A 21,476-nucleotide genomic window follows, 5' to 3' on the forward strand; every position below is an offset into this window, starting at 1 on the left:
TTACTGATTGTGTTTCCCCAAAAGATGTTTTACCAAACCAACAAAAAATTAATTTAGACCACAGTAGTAGAAAAGTTGCATATCACTCGTTACATGCCAGGCACTTCTGAGTACTTAACATAGATTAACTAGTTTATACACCTCTGAGGTGGGTTGCATTGTTACTCCTGTTTTCAGACAGGAAAACTAAGGCACACAGTAATCAAGAGATGTGCCCAAGTGAATACCGTGAATTTGAATCCAGGTGGAGTTGGCTTCCAGACGCTACACTCCCAACCAGGATATTCTTCTTCCTGTGTGCTTTCTAAAACTCTACAAAACACACTTCATCACATTTTACTCTCCTCGTGTAGGATCAGGTATTATTCTCATTGTCAATTCACGTATAATCAAAATGAGGCTCAGAGAGATTAATATACTGCTGAGAAATCACACAGCCAGTGACTGGCAGAGTCAAGAATCAGAAAAAAATGTCCCATTCCAGAGGTAACACTTTTGCTTCCCTGCCCCCCTGCTAAACATCTCTTAATGTGAAATTTTCTTTAGATTTTGCTCTAGCAATATAGAAATGCAACATAATCACGTCTCTTTATTTGGCAGGGCATTTTGTGCCCAGTTTTGCAAGGTAACCCTCTCCCATTGATCACATACTCCTAATCATCTCCCCATAAATCCATTCTCTGTCCAACTTGGATCACTATTTCTTTGTTCAAAGTAATTTATAGACTATTAACCAAGTGTCATCCTTGTCAAAATGAACCATTGCCTGGCAAAGGGCATCTTGTCTGACCTAGAAAGAATATAGCTCCTCCTCCATCTAGTTATACCAAGAGGGCATGGGCAGCTCCCCTGTCACTGAATGTAACTTCTGATCCTACTTCCATTCCCAGGAGAGAAGACTCTACCAGGTGGTCTGCCCACAGACTGCACTCCCCAGGGAGCGGCACTCCTTGGTGCTGACATACTTGCAGCATCTCATTTCCCTCATATTCTCCTTGGCATTGTTTTTCCATGCCTGCTACACCTCTCCTGAGGGGTACATCCCAAGGGATGAGGCTGAGCCCACAGTTGGCTGAATTTATAGTCTCAGTAAGATACCTTTTTAATCTGAACACAGGTCTGAATTTTTACAGGCATGTTCAGTCCCTGCTGAAGCACGGAACTCATGCTGGCCTTCAAAGTAGGTCCCAGTGAGAGTTACCGCCTTCCAGTCAGGTCTGAAAATCAGTTCTTTTACTTTGCTCTGGAACTATCATCACCAGATCAGTTTTTATTCTCAGCCAAGAAGGAGATGTAGCTGTAAAAGCTGTTGTTGTTTCCCTTAACTTGTCTTTCTCACTTGACCAAATTTACCAAGCTGTGCGAGTTCCCGATGCTGGAGACCGGTCTGTTTTTCCTGCTTTCTTGGAGTGCCTTCCTGTCTGCCGAGGCTGCCGGCCTAACAGGTCAGTGTTTCATGCTGCACAGCCAACTGGATGTGTGAATATGTGTGGGGCTCCGGTGTGTGCCTCTCCCTGACCTAGCAGGAGGTAAAATGAAGTCTCTCTGAAATAGTGCATGTGAATGGTTTCGGTCAGAATCAGCCTCTCTTGGTACCCCGGAAAGAAAAAAATAATAGTAATTCATCAATTTTGTACAAAATAGCTTAATGGAACATCTCCTAAATGCTTTCCTCTTTTCTCCTGGCTGGACAGGAGGCATGTTGAAGAGACTGACTTATAGAGGGATGGATGACTTTTCTTTTTTCTTTTTCTTTCTTTCTTTTTTTTTTTTTGAGACTGAGTTTCGTTCTTGTTACCCAGGCTGGAGTGCAATGGCTCAATCTTGGCTCACCGCAACCTCCGCCTCCTAGGTTCAGGCAATTCTCCTGCCTCAGCCTCCTGAGTAGCTGGGATTACAGGCACGAGCCACCACGCCCAGCTAATTTTTTGTATTTTTAGTAGAGATGGGATTTCACCATGTTGACCAGGATGGTCTCAATCTCTTGACCTCGTGATCCACCCACCTCGGCCTCTCAAAGTGCTGGGATTACAGGCTTAAGCCAACGTGCCCAGCCCATGGATGACTTTTCAAATGGAAGTCTTCATTCAGAGTGTGAAAGGATACCCACAACTGCTTTGTAGAGAAGAGTGGTGGCTTCCACTGGCTTTTAACAGCAGGTTCCAATGTAAGCCGGCTCTCTAGGGTGTGCATATCTCCACACACATCAGTGTTTGAGATCTTCACATGTGTTCCACAGCAGGCTGGAAAACAAATAGCAAATATGGTGGCTCTACAGTTCAATGTCTCTCACCACAAAAGGTGTATAGAGAGAGTCCTCTAAGGTGGAACAGTTGATAGGTAGGGGACAGTTTGTTACACCCAAGGGCTGCAGATCCTGGGATCTGTACTGAGCAATTCATGCCTTTCTGCAACCATGAGGGTTTGCATGTGGGTTACTGCAATGATTGGGTGCTTTTCCATGCAGAAAAATCTATGTGGCTTCCAGCAAAATGTTAACACTATTTCTCTCCTCAAGCCCCGTTCCCTACTTCTCCTGTGTTTCGATCCTGGATCTCTTTCTGTTCATTTTATCTGACATTCAAGTGGTGAGAATCCTTCCTAACTGATAGCAAGGTATACATCCCTGGGTATTTGCATTTTAATAGGTGATACTTTAAGTCTAAATAATAAATAATAATAAAAGTTGACATACATTGAGGGTGTACCACGAGCCAGGTGCTGGCTAGCTGCCTTTCATGGATGATTTCATCAATCTGTAGAAAAATTCAAAAGTAAAAGACTATGCCCAGTTTACTCAGCCAACAGTAAGTGGTGGAGATGAGATTTAAAACTAGGATATTCAATTTTAGAGCCTGGGTTCTGGGGAACCAAGCATTGCTACCTTAAATGAAACACCATCTGTGGAATATCAAGCAGACCTCTAAAGGCTGGTGGGAAGGAAGTAGTTAGGGCCCCAGGCATCTGCCTGGTTCAGTTCCTCGTTGGCTAGTCTTGGTTCTCCTGTGAATGTCGTGGCAAATCTTTTTAGTAGTGATAACCTATTGCTTTAATCAGCTGGCCCAACTTACTGCAGAGCCACACAGGCCAAGCTATTCCCATGGGCTCCAAGGGTGTCTGTTGCCAATACAGAAAGCCATCCACCAGTTATGATACTATAATCACGACTGCATTACTGGATTCTACCCTATCTTAGACCTTTGAATCTAAGTTATTTTAATACAAAGTCTGTTATTTTAGTGTGTTGCCACTTTATTAAGGAGTTAGCTGGAAAGCTTATGCATTTCAGAAAAAAATGGTCATGTCCTTTCAATGAAATAATGTAGAAAAATCATTTACATCATAGTCATTCAAAAAACATTAGTTCCCTTTCTTCCACATTCTTTATTCTATTCAAGTTTAACTTATAGAATGATCTAAGTAATATTGACAATAAGAATAAATATTTGACCTTCTAGAAAGGTAAAAAAGTATCTTAACTCACCTAATATTTTTTAATCTACTGTTGGATATTATAATGAACACACATACACATACACACCATTGCCTAAGAATTGGCAATTTGTGTGAAAATTGTCTATTTCCTTGTCCCTTTCGGCAAGATCTTCTTCTGTTAACTATATTAAAGGCTAAGATCCATGGGAAACTGAATAAATTGCTAGTTTACTTGATCCTTGCTCTTTCATACCCTTTCAACCTGATATCCTTACTGAGCTGCCACACAGACCACCTTCTAAGGAGCCAACATCATGGGATGGGTGAATATAGGTATAAACCTCAGTAGCAGAAAGACCCAAGTGTCCATGGCTGCACCCAGGTACAGACTCACTCCAGAGGAGTCCACTAGATTAAGGTGGTGTGCCTAACAGATATTTGCTACAAACCAAATTCTAGGTGTGAGCATTTTCTATTGCCAAAAACCAAGCCTACTTAGTCCAAATTACTTATGTGTTTGTTTGTTTATTATTTAATCCTTGCCTGTTTCCAAATTGGATTTGTGACAACTCATAACATAAGCTATGCACATCACAGGACCATTTAGTTGAGGGTAAACACTCAAGGGCTCTGGGACAGAATTTTTCTGCAAAATTAGGCAGCTGTTCATTACTGTGGTTTGGCAATAAATATAGCTCTGAGCTTTCTAGCAGTCAAAGCCAAAAGGGAAACATGATGAGTTATGTAGGAACAATACAGCATTATTTTTTTAAAGTCATGCTTTTTTATTAAAATGGGCAAACTTTTTTTCCATACTAAAATTTTAGGAGAATTTATTGCATGCATCTGTATGTAAGAGACTTTGACCACCAGAATGGACAAATATAATGCATTTAATAATAACTTTAGTGAAGATAAATGTTCATTCTTCATATGGTCATTTCTCATATCAGCTTTCAATAAAATCTGAGGGCGTGGCATCAGACTATAATTTTCTAATTATTTCCATGTAATAATAAAATCCTTTTAGTTCGAATGCATTGGTAAACTAATATGATACAAAGCTAAAATCTGGAAAACTTTAAAAAAAGTTTTATGTAGTAAACTAAAATGGAAAGAGCTGTTAAGTAGTTTATGAGTAACTACAGAGGTAACCAGCAATCATGGGGCCTTGTATGGGTTCACTAACAACACTTAATGTAGCTTCTAGAGCTGGTATTAACATGCAGTGATTTCTCAGCAGAATTCCCTGAGCCCTGAGCTTTCAAAGTGGGCCCTCAAGGACATTTGCCTAGTGAGCAGGGCTCTCGGCCACCTACCTGTACTTCACCCCTTTTACTGGTTTCAGAAATTGGGATTTCACATCCAATTCTATTTGGAAAAAAAGTTCTGCTACTTTAAACAAAGTACATCTGTTTTTAAATATATTTCAATTTTTTCTTACACCCAAGGTAATACATATTCACTGTAGAAAATTTAGAAAATGCAGATTTACAGAAGGAAATAAATTTACAATCACTTATATTCTTACTGCATATTAATAACAATTGTTAATATTTGTGTCTAGCTAACTATATATATATAATTATACACACACATGCACTTAATATGTCTACCTAAATATACTCATGAGTACATATATGTATATATTTTTTATTTTTAAGTAACTTGCTTTTTTCACTCAACAATTTATAGTGAAAAAAATGCAATGAATGGAGCATTAAAAAATTTATAGTGAAGTTTTTTGAGACATTTATTACTACATCATAAGAATTTGATATAATTTATTGTAACAGCATTTTGATTGTTTATAAGGTTTAATATTATGATTACTGCAATGATAATCCTTATAGCTAGAGATAAGAATTTTTATTTATATAACTGCCTACAAATAAAATGTCTGGTTTAAAAAACTCTAAAATTTAAATTTTTGGAGAAATTTGTCCAAATTGTCTTTTAGAAAATTTGTATCCCTTTGTACTTCCACTGACAATGTGAAAGCAAGCCCATTCACTCACATCTTCACCAGCCCAAATCTTACTCATCACTACTAATTTGATAAGCAAGTTCTATTTTCTTTTTCTTCTGGTTTACATTTATTATATTTTTATGAAGGAAAGCTTCTTTAATTACATGTCATTGGCTGTTTGTATTTCTTCTTTGGTGAGCTACCAGTTTATGCCCTTTGTTACTTTTTTCTTGTTGAGATGCTTATCTTTGTCACATTGCAGTTTAGTTACTCTATTGAGAAAATTGGCTAGGACCAATGACTCACTGACTCACTTCTATAATCCCAGCATTTTGGGCAGCCAAGCCAGGAGGATTGCTTGAGCCCAGGAGTTCCAGACCACATTGGACAACATAGTGATAGTGACACCCTGTTTCTACAAAAAAAAAAAAAAAAAGAGAGAGAGAGAAATTATCTGAGCATGGTGGCATACACTGTAGTCCTAGCTACCAGGGAGGCTGAGGCAGGAGGATTGCTTGAGCTCAGGAGTTCAGCACTGTAGTGAGCTGTCACATGGCTGCATTCTAGCCTGGGCAACAAAGAGATACCCTGTCTCTAAAACAACAATAAAAGAAAATTAACCTTTTGACTGTCACATAGGCTATAAATTTTCTCCAATTTATACTTTACCTTTTAACTCTGTTCTGTTTTGTTCGTTTGGGTAAAGGAAAAGGCATTGGCCTAGGCATTTTCAAGTTTAATGTGGTTAATTTTATTGCCTCCTTAGAAAACCCAAGTAAATGATATGTCCACAAACTTAGCAGCCTAAAAAATAAAATAAGAAAAAACATATAAAAAACCCAAATGTTTCTTAATGATAATGTATAATTTCTTTTAAAAGTGGTCTGGTTTTGTTTTTGCATCAGAAACCAAGTGGAATTTGTTTTGATATGAGGTGTAGGGTATAGTATCAATTTGGTTTTTCTCCCAGATGATGTCACTTGTTTTGGCCCCCACCAACTTTTACCTATTTAAAATGTCTGTGCACGTGTACACATATGCATGTGTATGTGTATCTGTATGTTCTGGGCTTTCCATTGTTCCACTCAATGTTTGATCTTCACTGTGTCAATTATTTTAGCTTCATGGTTTATTTTAATATCTAGTAGGTCAATCTTTCACTTCTCTTCCCCATATTCAAAAGCTCCTTTGCTATTCTTATGTATTTATCATTACTGATGGACTTGAAAATAACAGGTTCCAAACAGAAAATAATTTTTGAATTATAATCGGGGTACATTAAATTTTTAGATTAATTTGAAGAGAAATGGCATTTTTATAACATCAAGTCTTCCCACCCAGGAATATGACTCTCCATCTATTTGAGACTTATTTTATGGCTCTCAGTAAATTTTTATAGTTGTCTTCATATTAGACCTACACGTCTTGTTAAGTATCTTTTTAGCTACTTTATATTTTGGGGTATTATAGTACATGGGAACTTCTTTATAGTTTCTATCTGGTTATTGTTTGTATATGTGCATCTAGATTGCACGGAGCTATTTGATTTACTCTCTGTAGTTCTAAAGCACAGAATTAGAGCTGATGAAGAATTAGGATTAATGGCCGAAGTTAGACTGTCAGATTCCAGAGGGCATTATCAGCACCGAAAGAATGACTGAAGCATCCTAGGCACAAAATAAATACCGTTTGAGCAGTAGAATGAATAATTTTCACTCAACAAAAGAAAAAACTTGTAGAATCTGAATAACAGATCCCTTTATACTATAGTAAGCATTCTGTGCCTGATAATATTCCTATAGATTTTACACATCCACCAGCCCAAATATTTCACAGCAGATCCATACATCAAGTAAATGATGCAAATTTTATTATTCTATAACTTTATTTTCACAATTATTAAGTTAAAAATGAAGACATCCAGGCAGGAAAGGAAGAGCTCTGTCAGAGGAATGTGGTGGGCATGTGTTGGTTCTGGCTGCCCAGCACACATTCTCACTTCCACTGGTAATAGCATCCTGATGTTTCTAAGGAAACTACCCCTGACTCCAATGGATAACATCTTCTAATCAACGTGTCCCACCTTCCCCTGACAAAGAGAATGACGACATCTGAATCTAGGTCAACTAGACACTCTTCCCCTGGTATGTAAAACTTTAGGAGGGAGAGAGCAGGATGTATAACTGCTGGCACCTGTCCTTTCCAATAGCAGAGCCCTGTTGAGACCCTCTATTTATTTATTCCTGCCACCAGATCCCTGGAGCAGCCATGATGCCTCTTTTCTAAGAGCTGTTATACTTCCTGCCAATAAATTCCTTTCTGATTATGCTAGCCAGAGAATGTTTTTATTACTTGCAAACAAAGAAATCTAAATGGTACAAAGGAAGGAATAGTCCATGAGGTATTTCAACAAAAGAAATTGCATAACTTTGTGACAGATCAGAAGGGAAGAGAGTCTCAAAGACAGCACATCCTCTAGGCTAGGATACTTGGGACCATTTTATGCCAGGTGCATGCTGATAAACAAACAAAAAGAATCAAGCTTTTAAAGACAGTTTGCATGTTCATTATCCTTTCCGATTCAGCCTCTTATCAGATTCATCATGAACACTTCAGTGTAAGCAGCTCGCTCATTAACACATCGCCTGCATTCACTTTCAGTTGTTACTAATTTGATGATGATCATTTGATTTATTTTGATCATCTTTTACTTCAAGGGCCACATTTGCAGCCACCTCATCTCAGTCTCTTGGAAATTGCACCTGCCAGTGTTCAATAGTCACAGAGAAGAACTTGGTTTTATAGAAACAAGTGGCTTTTAGACATGCAAATGAAAGTTGCTGTTTCTATTACCCAGAAAAATGAATCTCTGCTACTTAAAATATACAAGTACATCGAGAAAACTTTTATTTGGGAAGATTGTGCAGAATATAAAATGCAAGTGAGAAGTCTTTCTAGAGGATGAGACACATCCATGTATGTTTTCTTTCTATGCTCTCTGGGTTTGGGAGAAGTCCCTAATGTCAGAAGAGAGATGAATATTAGGGACTTCTTGAAAACCCAGAGAGCACAGAAAGAAGAGAACATACACGGATGTGTCTGCTGTACTTACAAAAGCAGTCACCAAGGGATGTGTCTCTGGTTTCTGCGTCTTCAGCTGACTTGATAAAGGATTGGAATAATTCACCCTTTTAATTGGATCTCTATTTTCCTTATTGCTAAAGTACAAGGACTTTATTACTTTGTAATAGAAGGACATTGTACACATATAGAATGTGGCTTTGGGGTAAATACATGACCTTAAAGAATTCTCTCCACAAGGTACCTGGTATACATGCCTACCTGATTTTGGATCAGGTAGAATTTTTCTTGTGACTGTTTTCTAAAAGTGATTAGGTTACTGAGCCATCATTTTAAATTGAATATTGAAAATATTTCAGCAGTATTATTTATAGCATAATCTCTAATGGAATTGAAACCTGTCATAAAAGCTGCATTTCAATTTATAAAGATAACTAAAAGCACACTGGACAGGTTGTTTGAAAATTCATTTTTATAATCTGTTCCCCAGCTGAGACCTTGGGGGTCAGGTTTTTGCCAGAAGCAAACTTTCGGGGACTATCATTAAACACCCGAAGAAAAAGATTTCTAATGGCAACATTGACACCATGTCTAATGATTTCTCTGCTTCCAGGCATTGCTGTAATAAAGTCAGCTTCCATTTTTAGATTCCTAGGGCAATTTTATGTTCATGGGAGGCAAAGGAGGGGGAAGAGGGCTGCAGGCATCCCTCATTTTCTCATACAAAAAGTTAAACAGTATAGAACACAATTTACTCAGCTTAGATGGATTTCCATCTAAGAAAACAGGCATCCAAAAATATGAAGAAAAAGTCTTGATTATTAAGTAATGCTGCTGAGTTTTGTAGCCTGATTCTAGAACGTAAACGGCTCTTTAAAAATTTAAAGTGTAGAAAGTTAAAAACAACTAACACTGACCCATTCATTAAGAAATTGACCAAGATGTCTGAAAGAAAGAGGTGCTCAGCACACGCAAGTTGTGTTTACAACACAAATAGTTAAGTCATCTCAAACCCTTCCTCTAAGCCTGTTCTTCTATTGGTCTCAAATCACAGGGGCCTAATTACATTGCCATGAGAAGGAAAAGCTGCACTTGGAAACTCAGGTGCTATGTATTTATCAAGTCAGTTCTTGAAAGGCTTTTGCAGAGTAAGCAGTCAGGAAAAGGAGGAACTTGGGAAAGTCTATTTTGCAATAGATAGGAGAGATTTCCAAATGAAATGACTATTACTGAACAAGTTGAGATTTCACTTGTCTGAGTAAGTTGGCTTATTACTTCTCATCTCATCATTTCTCACTTGGGCAAAAATTGTTTTCAAACTCTTAAGAAGGCTTTTAGCTCAGAGGTGAACGTGTTCCATTTGGCTTGCCACTGATGCATTACATGACTGGATAGGAAATGTATTTCTGGAGCTCAGTAAATAAAACAAATCTCCAGGAGGGAACTTAGTTTGAATTGTTTCTCAAAACAAATCGGGCCAGTCTTAGCCTCCAGTACATGTCATCGCCAACATCTTACCTTAAAACTGGTTTGCCCGCATGTTGACAGGACCCGATGATTGCAACTTAACCGACAATTCACCAACAGATGAGGTGAAGTGAGTGTTTTCCAAGCCAGAAAAAACAAAACCCTGAGGCTCAAAATATTAGGTGTTTAAGCTGCAGAAATGGCGCCTAAAATTCTCAAGGGGATTAGTTAACCAGCACACTGAACTGAAGGCAAACATGCAATGATGCCACGTCAATAAACACAGGTGTGAAGCATGTCTCCTCACATAACTCATTAACTCACACCTGCACTTCCTTGAACCAAATAGCTCTTCTTTCCGTATTCAAACAACCTGCACATGTAGCTAAAGTGGTGGACAAATTTACCTCTGCTTTCTTCACTGTAAATGTTTTTGGTCATTATTTAACATCTCTTCATGGTGCCAGGGGACATAGGGGAAAAGGGAAAACTCTTTCCCAAGACCCCATATTCGGCACAGGCATGTAGAAAATTGTCAGAAAATGGCACAAATAACCAACGTGGGGTGAAGAAGAAAAAGGAGTCAAGGATAATTGCCAGGTTTTTATGTCTGTTGGGTCAGTTGTTCATTTCACCAAAAGGGAGCATGGAAGTGAGTGAATACGTGCAGCCAAAAGGAGACACGATAATCAGTTCATGCCAGAGCCTTCAGAATTATGCACAAGGGTTGAGTATCCACATGGGAAAGTACAGTGGGTAGGCCTGGACATCTGGGGTGAGATTGCTGATCAGAGAGTTAGGCAACAATGATTAAATGTGTTAGCTGACTCCAAGGAACTGGGGACCAAAAAGAGACCAGGACAAGGAGGGTAGGCCTGATAAACACCAAAACTTGAGGTGACATCCCAGGGATCGAAGCAAAACATGTTTTTCTTTCTTCTCCAGAACTCGTTAATTTGCGTAAGTACTCATTACTATGTTATGAAGAATTTACATAGAGGATGTTTTTAAGCAAAAATTTCTAAACCTGGCAATGTAGACATGAAGTAAAACTTAAACGCATATCTCTACTCAGCATTGGAGGAATCAGAAATAAGAACATAGCTTCATGCTGTTTTCTGTGTTGATGTTCTTATATTCCACAGATGCATTATTAATCTGCCAACTATGGAGTTGCCAAACATGCTGAATTAGACAGTAATTGTACTCTGGAAAGTTGGATACTTTCATATCGCCTGAAGGAGTTTTCCATTTTGTTAAATCTTTGACTTCTCAGTTCCAGGTTCACTTTCAGTGGTTGTAGAAAACCTGTCAGAAATGTCTCTTTTTACTAGATCAAAAATAAATAAAAGTGTGGCATGGAAAAATAACCCCTCAGAGGACCATCTGAGAGCAAGACACATTTTTTTCTTTCTTCTTCTCTTTCTGTGTTCTAGTGATATAATCAATATTCCTGTCCAAAAATGCAGTATTCGCTAGTCTTAGAAACTCTTCAAGTCTGCATTTAATGTCAAGGAAAAGCATGCTTCATGTGACAGACACTTATTTTTCTACTTCCGTATCTGATGGCTTCATCAACTTTTAATGAGAAAAGAATTTTGGAATAATGTTATCTGAAGCAGAGGCTGTAGGTGGCAATAGTCTTGAATAAAAATATTTAAATGTTAGAAGACAATGGACCCTGCCTGGAATAAATTCATATAAACATTTATTTGCATGTGAGAATCAGGATTAATCTCCCTGTGTTCTTTTCAAAGCACATAAACATTTCTTGAAGTAGAAATTTATTCCTTTGACAAATGTGTATTTGAGTACCTGATGTGCGTTGGGCACTGTTATGGGTCAGTGATAATACAGAAGGTCAGGGACCTAGCCCTTGAGGAGGTAGAGGTCAAGAGGGAGACCCTGGGTAATCTAGTTGACAAGAAGTCAAGTGAAGCTATTAAACTCCATGCAGTTCTTCATTCCCGTGTATGCAGACCTTGAAGCAAATGTAAAAACGGAACCATTTATATTACAGACATTTACAACTAGAAGGTGCTTAGAGGTCATCTAGAGCATTGCTTGCCAGAGTTTCCTGACCCTTATTGGCAACAAATAAGATAAAATAGGTTTATTATATCCAATGGCGTGATCACTGGATAAATTCCAGCGCTCAATATCATAAAAGAATATGCAGAAATTTTACAAGGAGACAGACCTCTATGTGTTAACATAGAGCAATGATCAGGACATAACATAATATTAGTATAAATATTTGTGGGAAAATACATCATTTTAATTTATAAGAAAAGGTTTATTTTGTAACATATGCTTGTATATTAATTTTCATTTTTTTGTCCACAAGGGTAATTGTATTACCTTAGAATATACAAAGGTGCTTATTAAAATTATGATGGCTTTTCTTCCCCCTTACTTGGATTGTCTTATATACCCCTATTTGAAGACCACTAAACAGACTACCTTCCTCAATTTAGTGAGGAGAAAGCAATGGAACAGGCAATGGATTTAAACTGCACCAGTCATCAAACTAGCCAAGTGTCTGAACTATGACCAGGTAGAGCCTTGGTCTTCTGACTCCCAGTATTGTACATTTTTTCTTACATAATTTACAACCACACATTGAAGTTTGATCTTACCAGCAAGCAAGTAGACATATACTGCATTTAGTAGCACTAATGCTCTCCGAGAGGGTCCAGAAGTAGGAGTCATAGAGAGCAGCGTAAATAGTACTCTGTTAAACAAAAGGAATTAATTGTTCTCTGAAAATTGATCTCTCTGGAAATAATTTACTTGCCAGTAGAGTTTTTATTTTTCCCCGAAGAATCGTAGACCTCCTCATGCTGTTTCCTAAATTTCTTTGCTTGCCAATTAACTTGAATTTAACTGTGTGCCTCTTTGTGGTTTTTCAAAACAGTTCTTTTAGATAGTATCAAAAAGTGTTAGTTCTAGTTTTTACCCAAAATTGCATAAATGAGTCCCTGCAGCCAATTTCTGGGGGCTTTTGCCCACCACTGAAATCTCACTGTGCAAACACTGAAAGGCAGTTTGTGCACAAACAAGAGTCATATGCTCTTATTATGTTTTTTTGTAGGCCAGCTTCTGATTTCTTTCAGAGCTCCTTATTTATTTTAGGTCCCAGATATTGTTGAGCATGAGCCGCTCCACATGGACCTAGACGTATGTAGTTGAATGCATTCATCATTGCGGCAAGACCCCATACGTACAATTTAAATCTAAGATCTTGGACATGTAACATAAACAAGAATTGCATTTAAGGATTGCTTGTTTTTCCAGCAGAGATGGAAACAGATGATCAGATTTTATTTTTATTGGAAAAGAAAATGAAGAAATATTTCACCAGCAGAGGGTAGATATACTAGGTATTTTATATTTCTAGTTTTATGAAATATAAAACATGAAAAATAAATACTTTAGTGCTTATAATAATTAGTGTAACAATTAAGCATAGATTTTATTAGTTGTTTCTCCTGTTTTGTATTTTAAAATTTTTTTAATTAATTCATGTGTATTTATTCCCTATCTATAATGGATTAAAACCCAAGTGTGCTGGTAAAGTACATGTTTCTCAGACACACCCACAATCACCTGTCTCTTTCCCTTTGCTCTTACTGAATTTCCTACCCATGAACCTGTACTCCCAAATTTTTCTCATCTTTCAAGACCAAAATGTTTTCTGTATCCCTCTCCCAGCTTTTCTAGCCTGAAAGAAATTACTCCCTTTCAGAATTCCTTACTTATCACCCAGTATTCTACCCAGTTTTAGATGTCTTTGTGTATACCTTTTCTCTGTTATGAGACAGAAAGCGGCTTGAGGCCAAGGCCTGCTTTATTCATTCTTCTGTTCCCCATACACATGGTCAGTGCTCTGCTCAGTATAGGATCTCAATAGATAACTAGCAATCGCGTGGATAAATAGCAGATACCAACTCGGTCATGTAAGTCTGGTGGTATTACTGAGAATTGTCTAAGTTTAGGTTACTAGGATTAACGAGCACATTTCTACCTGCTTTCCTTGATGTGGGAGTTAAAGGTGAAGAGAAGACAACAAAGGTGAAAAAGGGCATAGAATGTGCAAAGCATGTACTATTTCATCTCCCAGTAACTTGTTAAATAGGAAATGTTGCTGTGTTTATCCCTGAAATGAGTTTCTCCAAGTTGTTCTTTCTTGTCTTCTTCCTTTTATCTACTCCTAATAATTATAGCAAAACCTTATATTTACTTATTAGTACTTAGTTTGTAAAGCATTTTAATATCCATCATTGTATTATACTCAAAACAGTCCTGTGAGACAGGTAGCCACTAGCCAGATAAGAAAATTAAGTCTCGGCAGGGTGAAGCTATTGGCCAATATCACCTCTGTTACGCCTGTAGCCATGGCCAGAGAATGGCAACCTGGGAAGCGTTGAGGCCCAAGATGCCACAGGGGCTGAGAGGCATGGACGCTACTCTTACTTTACAACTCTATTTTACTGACCAAGTCCTCCTTTCCATATATTCTTTGTGGCTTTTACACTTTTCTTTAAGTTTTTTCTACTTACGTGGGATCTATTTTTATGTTCCTTGTCCAGTTTCTTGAAGTAAATAGTCTACTTATTTTCAACCTTTTTGTCCTAATAAAATGCATAGAAGATGATCAGTTTTCTACTAAATAATGATTTGGTTTTTATTCCATTGGTTTTGATAGGATATGTGGTATAAACTTATTGTTATTTACTTCTAAAGAATCTGAAATTTCACATTTTATTTCATCTTCAGCTCAATTTTTTTTGACAGAATTTCACTCTTGTTGTGTAGGCTGGAGTGCAGTGGTGCAATCTCGGCTTGCTACAACCTCTGTGCCTCTCAAGTTCAAACGGTTCTCCTGCCTCAGCCTCCCAAGTGGCTGGAATTATAAGCTCACACCACCACGTTTGGCTAATTTTTGTGTTTTTAGTAGAGATGGGGTTTCACCATGTTGACCAGGTTGGTATCGAACTCCTGACTTCAGGTGATCCTCCCACCTCAGCCTCCCAAAGTGCTGGGGTTATAGGCATGAGCCACCATGCCTGGCCTCAATTCAAATTTTAGTTAGAAAAATGCATTTTAAAATCTCCAATGCATACATTTATTTAGCCTATGCTTTGTTGTTAATTTTCAATTTTACAACATTGTACTAAAAAATATGACAGCCTTGTAACATTGTGATTAAAGGATATGATTTGGTTTTTCCCTTTTTTCTTTTTTTGAAGGGAAAAGTTTTATTTAACTTTTTGGTGGTAAAGTATATCATCAATTTTATTTTATGTAAGTAATTCTTTCACGTCCCAATATTGCTGGGATGTGAAGGAAATACTTTTAAAATAAAGTAAAAAATTTTTTAAATCCCTCAAATTTTCTTGATAATAATTGCTTTCTGAAACTAAGATGACTTCACAGAACCATGTCAATTCTGGAAAGCTAGAAAAGGAAAAAGAATAAAACACAAAAACATAATGTTAAAACATTTTTTGAAGTTAGCAAAAGATATTTATAAGTCAAAAGAAAAGGGTAACAAAAATTGTGCTACTCTTTTGAAGATGTCTTATAATTGTTCCAAAATGCTAAAAGGTGAAGAATAAGGGGAAAATCTCTTTTAATATTTTAGTATTTAGTATCTACTAAAAGAACCAGCATCATGGACATCCCCTGATAGTATAAAAATGCAGAATTAGGGACTCCACCCCAAACCTACTGAAGCAGAATGTGCATTTTGACAGGTTCCCCAGGTGATTTGGTGATTCAGATGTACATTAATATACAAGGAACACTGGGCTGAGTCCTGAAATCATTACCACATGTTGATTCTTGGGCCACAGTTGCACTTCCAGGTAGGGTCAAGCGGCTTCTGATATATAGAGAGGACAGTAATATAAGCTGTAAATTAAGTAAAGCCTGGAAGTGACAAGAACAAGCAAAGCAAAGGAGTAAGAAACAGCTGTCAGAGACAAGGAGACAGGGAGTGGATTCCTTTGGGGTGAACTGCCTCTGTCATTTGGGCAGAGTCATCAGAACCCACTATTTTCCATGCCCTCTGACCTAAAGCTTTGTGGTCTAGAGATTTAGAAACATCCTTTTCCACATGAAGAAAACTTTCCGAGTTTCTTTTTAAACCTTCTAACTTATTCGAAAAAATTAAGTTCTTATGAGTAGAAGATATGGTAAGAATAGGTTTTAAAATTTTACGTTAAAAGACTTGTTTAAAATTGAAATAATTTTTACATCATATACCTTTATCTTGTCTTCACTTATTGAGAAAATTGGCCTCTATTCAAAATGCCTAAAGGTTTCATTTGGAACCAGTATTATTTCTTTGACAAAAAAAAGAGACTAAATTGAAGCATTCATCCTAGTGGATTATTGAAGTAATACATAGGAAAATGACAGGCCTGCCGAATTGGAGGAAATCTAGACTTTAAGTAAAGAATCCTTTCTATGACAATGCTGGCAGATGATCTTTCACCTCAAACATATGATGGGAACTTCTCACACATTGAGGTAGCTACTCCATCATAGGACAGTGCTTGTGTTTTGGAAGTATTATGGGATTGGGAATTGAAAGATATACAGCCAAGTCTAGGCTATGCCTCATTAATAGTTCTAGGTCAAGCATATTTCTGTCTCCAAATCACTTGTTCCAGTATAAAAGCTGTGTATTAGCTCATTCTCACACTGCTGTGAAGAAATACCCAGGAGTCCAAGTCCAGAGTCTCATTTGAGACAAGGCAAGTCCCTTTTCCCTATGAGTCTGTAAAATCAAAAGCAAGTTAGTTACGTCCTAGATATAATGCAGGTACAGGCATTGCATTCCAAATGGGAGAAATTGGCCAAAACAAAGTCACTATCCCCTCTGCAAGTCCAAAATCCATTAGGGCAGTCATTAAACCTTAAATGATCTCCTTTGACTCTATTTTTCACATTCAGGTCATGCTGATGAAAGAGTTGGGCTCCTACAGCCTTGGGCAGCTCCACCCCTGTGGCTTTGTAGGGTACAACCCTGTCCCAACTGCTTTCATGGGCTGGTATTTAGTATCTACAGCTTTTCCAGGTGCATAGTGCAAGCTGTCAGTGGATCTACCATTCTGGGGTCTGGAGGACAGGTCCACTAGGCAGTGCCCTAGTGGAGACTCTGTGTGGAGATTCCAACCCAACATTTTCCTTCCATACTACCCTAGCAGAGGTTCTCCATGAGGGCTCCACCCCATGGCACACTTCTGCCTGTACATCTAGGCATTTCCATACATCCTCTGAAATCTAGGCAGAGGTTCCCAAATCTCAGTTCTTGATTTCTGTGCACCCACAGGCTCCATAACATGTGGAAGCTGAAACTAAAGCAGCTGGGACACAGGGCACATGTCCTGAAACTGCACAGAGCAGGGGGTGGGGCCTAGGCCAGGCCCATAAAACCATTTTTTTTTTCCCACCTAAGTCTCTGGGCTTGTGATAGAAGGGGCTGCTGTGAAGGTCTCTGATATGTCCTGGAGACATTTTCCCATTATTTTGGTGATTAAAATTTGGCTTCTCATTACTTTTGTACAGTTTTATAGTGGTCTTGAATTTCTCTCCAGAAGGTTTTTTTGTTTTGTTTTGTTTTCTGTTGCATTGTCAGGCTGCAGATTTTCCAGTTTTTTTTGTTTTTTTTTTTTTTTTTTTTTTTTTTTTGCTCCAGGTCCTCTTGAATGCTTTGCTGCTTAGAAATTTCTTCCACAAGATACCCTAAATTATCTATCTCAAGTTCAAATTTCCGTAGATCTCTAGGGCAGGGGAAAAATGCAACTAGTCTCTTTGCTAAAGTGTAGAGTCACATTTTCTCCAGTTCCCAACAAGTTCCTCATCTGAGACCACTTCAGCCTGGACTTCATTGTCCACATCACTATCAGCATTTTAGTCAAAGCCATTCAACAAATCTCTAGGAAATTCCAAACTTTCCCACATTTTCCTGTCATCTTCTGAGCCCTCCAAACTATTCTAACCTCTGCCTCTTACCTAGTTCCAAAGTTGCATCCACATTTTCAGATATGTTTATAGCAGTGCCCCACCCCAGTCTTGGTACCAATTTACTGTATTAGTCCATTCTTACATTGCTATGAAGAAATACCCAAGACTGGGTAATTTATAAAGAAAAGAGGTTTAATTGGCTCATAGTTCTGCATGGCTGAGGAGGTTTTAGGAAAATTACAATTCTGGCAGAAGGTACATCTTCACAGGGTGGCAAGAGAATAATGAGTACGAGCAGGGGAAATGCCAGACACTTATAAAACCATCAGGTCTAGTGAGAACTCTCTCACTATCATGAGAAGAGCATGGGAGAAACCACCCTCATCCTCTGATCACTTCCCATTGGGTCCTTCCCATGACATGTGGGGATTATTGGAACTACAATTCAAGATGAGATTTGGATGGGGACATAGCCAAACCAAATAACCACATCCCTTTTTTAAAATATCAATTCCAACCACAGGTAGGATTGAAAAGAGGATGAGTCCTAGTTCTCTGGGACTTAGCACAGGGTCTTGGCTGCCCCTGGTGTTCCCTATTGTCTCAGTTATGACAGGGAAGATACGAGTTGGATCTTATTTTCAAATGGAAAACTGTCAATCATTGCTGAGAACTATCAAAGTTTAGAAAGAGAAGATACCCACAAGAGAATATCACTCAGGATTCACTCAGAAAAAAATGAAACAATCTGGCTATTGACAGAGTTTAATTCATGAAATTGGGTAGACAGTTGGTGGAGTTCTGAAAAGGTACAAAGTGTGCACAAAGGTAACAGAGAGGTAATACTTACAGGAAGCAAGTGTGAACTCTAGAATTACCAAAGGAAGTGAATCTAAAAGCTCCTACGAGGAAACCACTGGACTGGGATCCAGAATTCTGAGGACATTGCCTGGCTGCTGCTGCCCTCTCTGAGGGGTGTCATTGCTGAGATGAAGCTAACAGAAAGAGCAAGCAAATAGGAAAAAGCAAGCCCTTCTCTCTCCCACTGGGTTCTAGCTACCCTTTGGCACTTCATACTGGCAGAACCCAACAGCACTGGCAAAGGAAGCATGGTTTGTAGGGCCCCATGTACTCAGGTTCACAGAGAGAGTAAAGATGGGTGGTTTTGGAGCTGAGACACTAGTTTGATGACTGGCACAAAAAGCACTTCTGAGTCCCATGAGGGTCCCTCTCACCCTCTTTCTTACGCATAAGAATCTGAGGTTCAGAAAATTTAAGAAAACTATCTAGGGCCTCACATAACAGCAGCACAACTAGTGCTCACAGGCGTTATCTTGCATGTTCTGCACATGTACCCCAAAACCTAAAATGCAATAAAAAAAATAAATAAGATTCTCAAAAAATAAATAAATAAAACCATAGTGACAATTAAAATGTACTTTCATAAAGCAGAAAACAGTCAACTTTGAATTTGTTTCTATGGCTTAGAATTTTAGAGATAATAGATGTATAGATAGACATTTTCAAAATGTGTTTGGCTTGTAAGAGTCATACTAATGACAGTAATTTATGTGACAGTAATTTGTGGAACCATAGTTCCACAATGGTTGAACTAGTTTACACTCCCACCAACAGTGTAAAACTGTTCCTATTTCTCCACAGCCTCTCCAGCATCTGTTGTCTCCAGATTTGTTAATGATCGCCATTCTAACTGGCATGAGGTGGTATCTCAATGTGGTTTTGATTTGCATTTCTCTAATAATCAGTGATGATGAGCATTTTTCATATGTTTGTTGGCATCATATATGTCTTCTTTTGAAAAGTGTCTGTTCATATCCTTCTCCCACTTTTGGATGGGTTTGTTTGTTTTTTTCTTGTAAATCTGTTTTAGTTCTTTGTAGATTCTGGATATTAGCCCTGTGTCAGATGGGTAGATTGCAAAAAAGTTTTCCCATCCTGTGATTGCCAGTTCACTCTAATGATTGTTTCTTTTGCTGTGCAGAAGCTCTGGAGTTTAATTTGGTCCCATTTGTCTATTTTGGCTTTTGTTGCCAATGCTTTTAGTGTTTTAGTCATGAAGTGCTTGCCTATGCTGATGTCCTGAATGGTTTTGCCTAGGCTTTCTTCTAGGGTTTTTATGATGTTAGGTCTTATGTTTAAGTCTTTAATCCATCTGGGGTTAATTTTAGTGTAAGATGCCAGGAAGGGGTCCAGTTTCTGCTTTCTGCACACTGCTAGCAAGTTTTCCCAACACCATTTATTAAACACGGAATCCTTTACCCATTACTTGTTTTTGTCAGGTTTGTCAAAGATCAGATGGTTGTAAATGAGTGGCATTGCCTCCAAGGCCTCTGTTCTCTTCCATTGGTCTATATCTCTGTTTTGGTACCAGTACCATGCTGTTTTGATTACTCTAGCTTTGTCTTAGTTTGAAATCAGGTAGTGTGATGCCTCCAGCTTTGTTCTTTTTGCACAGGATTGTCTTGGCTATGTGGGCCCTCTTTTGGTTCCATATGAAGTTTAAGGTAGTTTTTTCCATTTCTGTGAAGAAGGTCATTGGTAGCTTGATGTGGGTAGCACTGAATCTATAGATTACTTTGGGCAGTATGGCCATTTTCATGATATTGATTCTTATAAACATGAGCATGAAATGTTTCTCCATTTGTTTGCGTCCTCTCTTATTTCACTGAGCAGTGGTTTGTAGTTCTCCTTGAAGAGGTCCTTGACATCCTTTGTTAGTTGTAGTCCTAGGTATTTTATTCTCTTTGTAGCAATTGTGAATGGGAGTTCGCTCTTGATTTGGCTCTCTGTCAGTCTGTTATTGGTGTATAGAAATGCTTGTGATTTCTGCACATTGATTTTGTTTACCGAGACTTTGCTGAAGTCGCTTATCAATTTAAGGAGATTTTGGACTGAGATGATAGGGTCTTCTAAATATGCAATCATGTTGTCTGCATATAGAGACAATTTGACTTCCTCTTTTCCTAATTGAATACCTTTTATTTATTTATTTTTTCTTGCCTAATTGCTCTGGCTAGAACTTTCAATACTGTAATGAATAGGAGTAGTGACAGAGGGCATCCTTGTCTAGTGCCAGATTTCAAAGGGAATGCTTCCAGTTTTTGCCCATTCAGTATGATATTGGCTGTTGGTTTGTCATAAACAGCTTTTATTATTTTGAGATATGTTCCGTCGATACCTAGTTTATTGAGAGTTTTTAGCATAAAGCGCTGTTGAATTTTGTCGAAGGCCTTCTCTGCATCTATTGAGATAATCATGTGGTTTTTGTCTTTGGTTCTGTTTATGTGGTGGATTACGTTTATAGACTTGCGTATGTTGAACCAGCCTTGCATCCCCGGGATGAAGCCTACTTGATCATGATGGATAAGTTTTTTGATGTGCTATTGTCATCAGTTTGCCAGTATTTTCTTGAAGATTTTTGCATCTATGTTCATCGTGGATATTGGCCTGAAGTTTTCTTTTTTTGTTGAGTCTCTGCCAGGTTTTGGTATCAGGATGATGTTGATCTCATAAAATGATTTGGGAA

The 21,476-nt window shown here is 38.1% G+C and overlaps 1 protein-coding gene across 1 annotated transcript in view; it reads left to right on the forward strand.

Annotated features, from left to right (window-relative positions):
- The window catches only part of SLC9A9 (solute carrier family 9 member A9), a 588,021-nt gene that overhangs the window by 266,813 nt on the left and 299,732 nt on the right, over positions 1–21,476 (forward strand). Inside the window, exon 8 of the mRNA XM_002759520.7 lies at positions 1,340–1,445. Coding sequence (XP_002759566.1) covers positions 1,340–1,445 — 106 coding nt within the window. The remainder of the gene's footprint in view (positions 1–1,339; positions 1,446–21,476) is intronic.

Source organism: Callithrix jacchus, chromosome 17 (assembly GCF_049354715.1).
Source record: "Callithrix jacchus isolate 240 chromosome 17, calJac240_pri, whole genome shotgun sequence".
Lineage (NCBI taxonomy): Eukaryota > Metazoa > Chordata > Mammalia > Primates > Cebidae > Callithrix > Callithrix jacchus.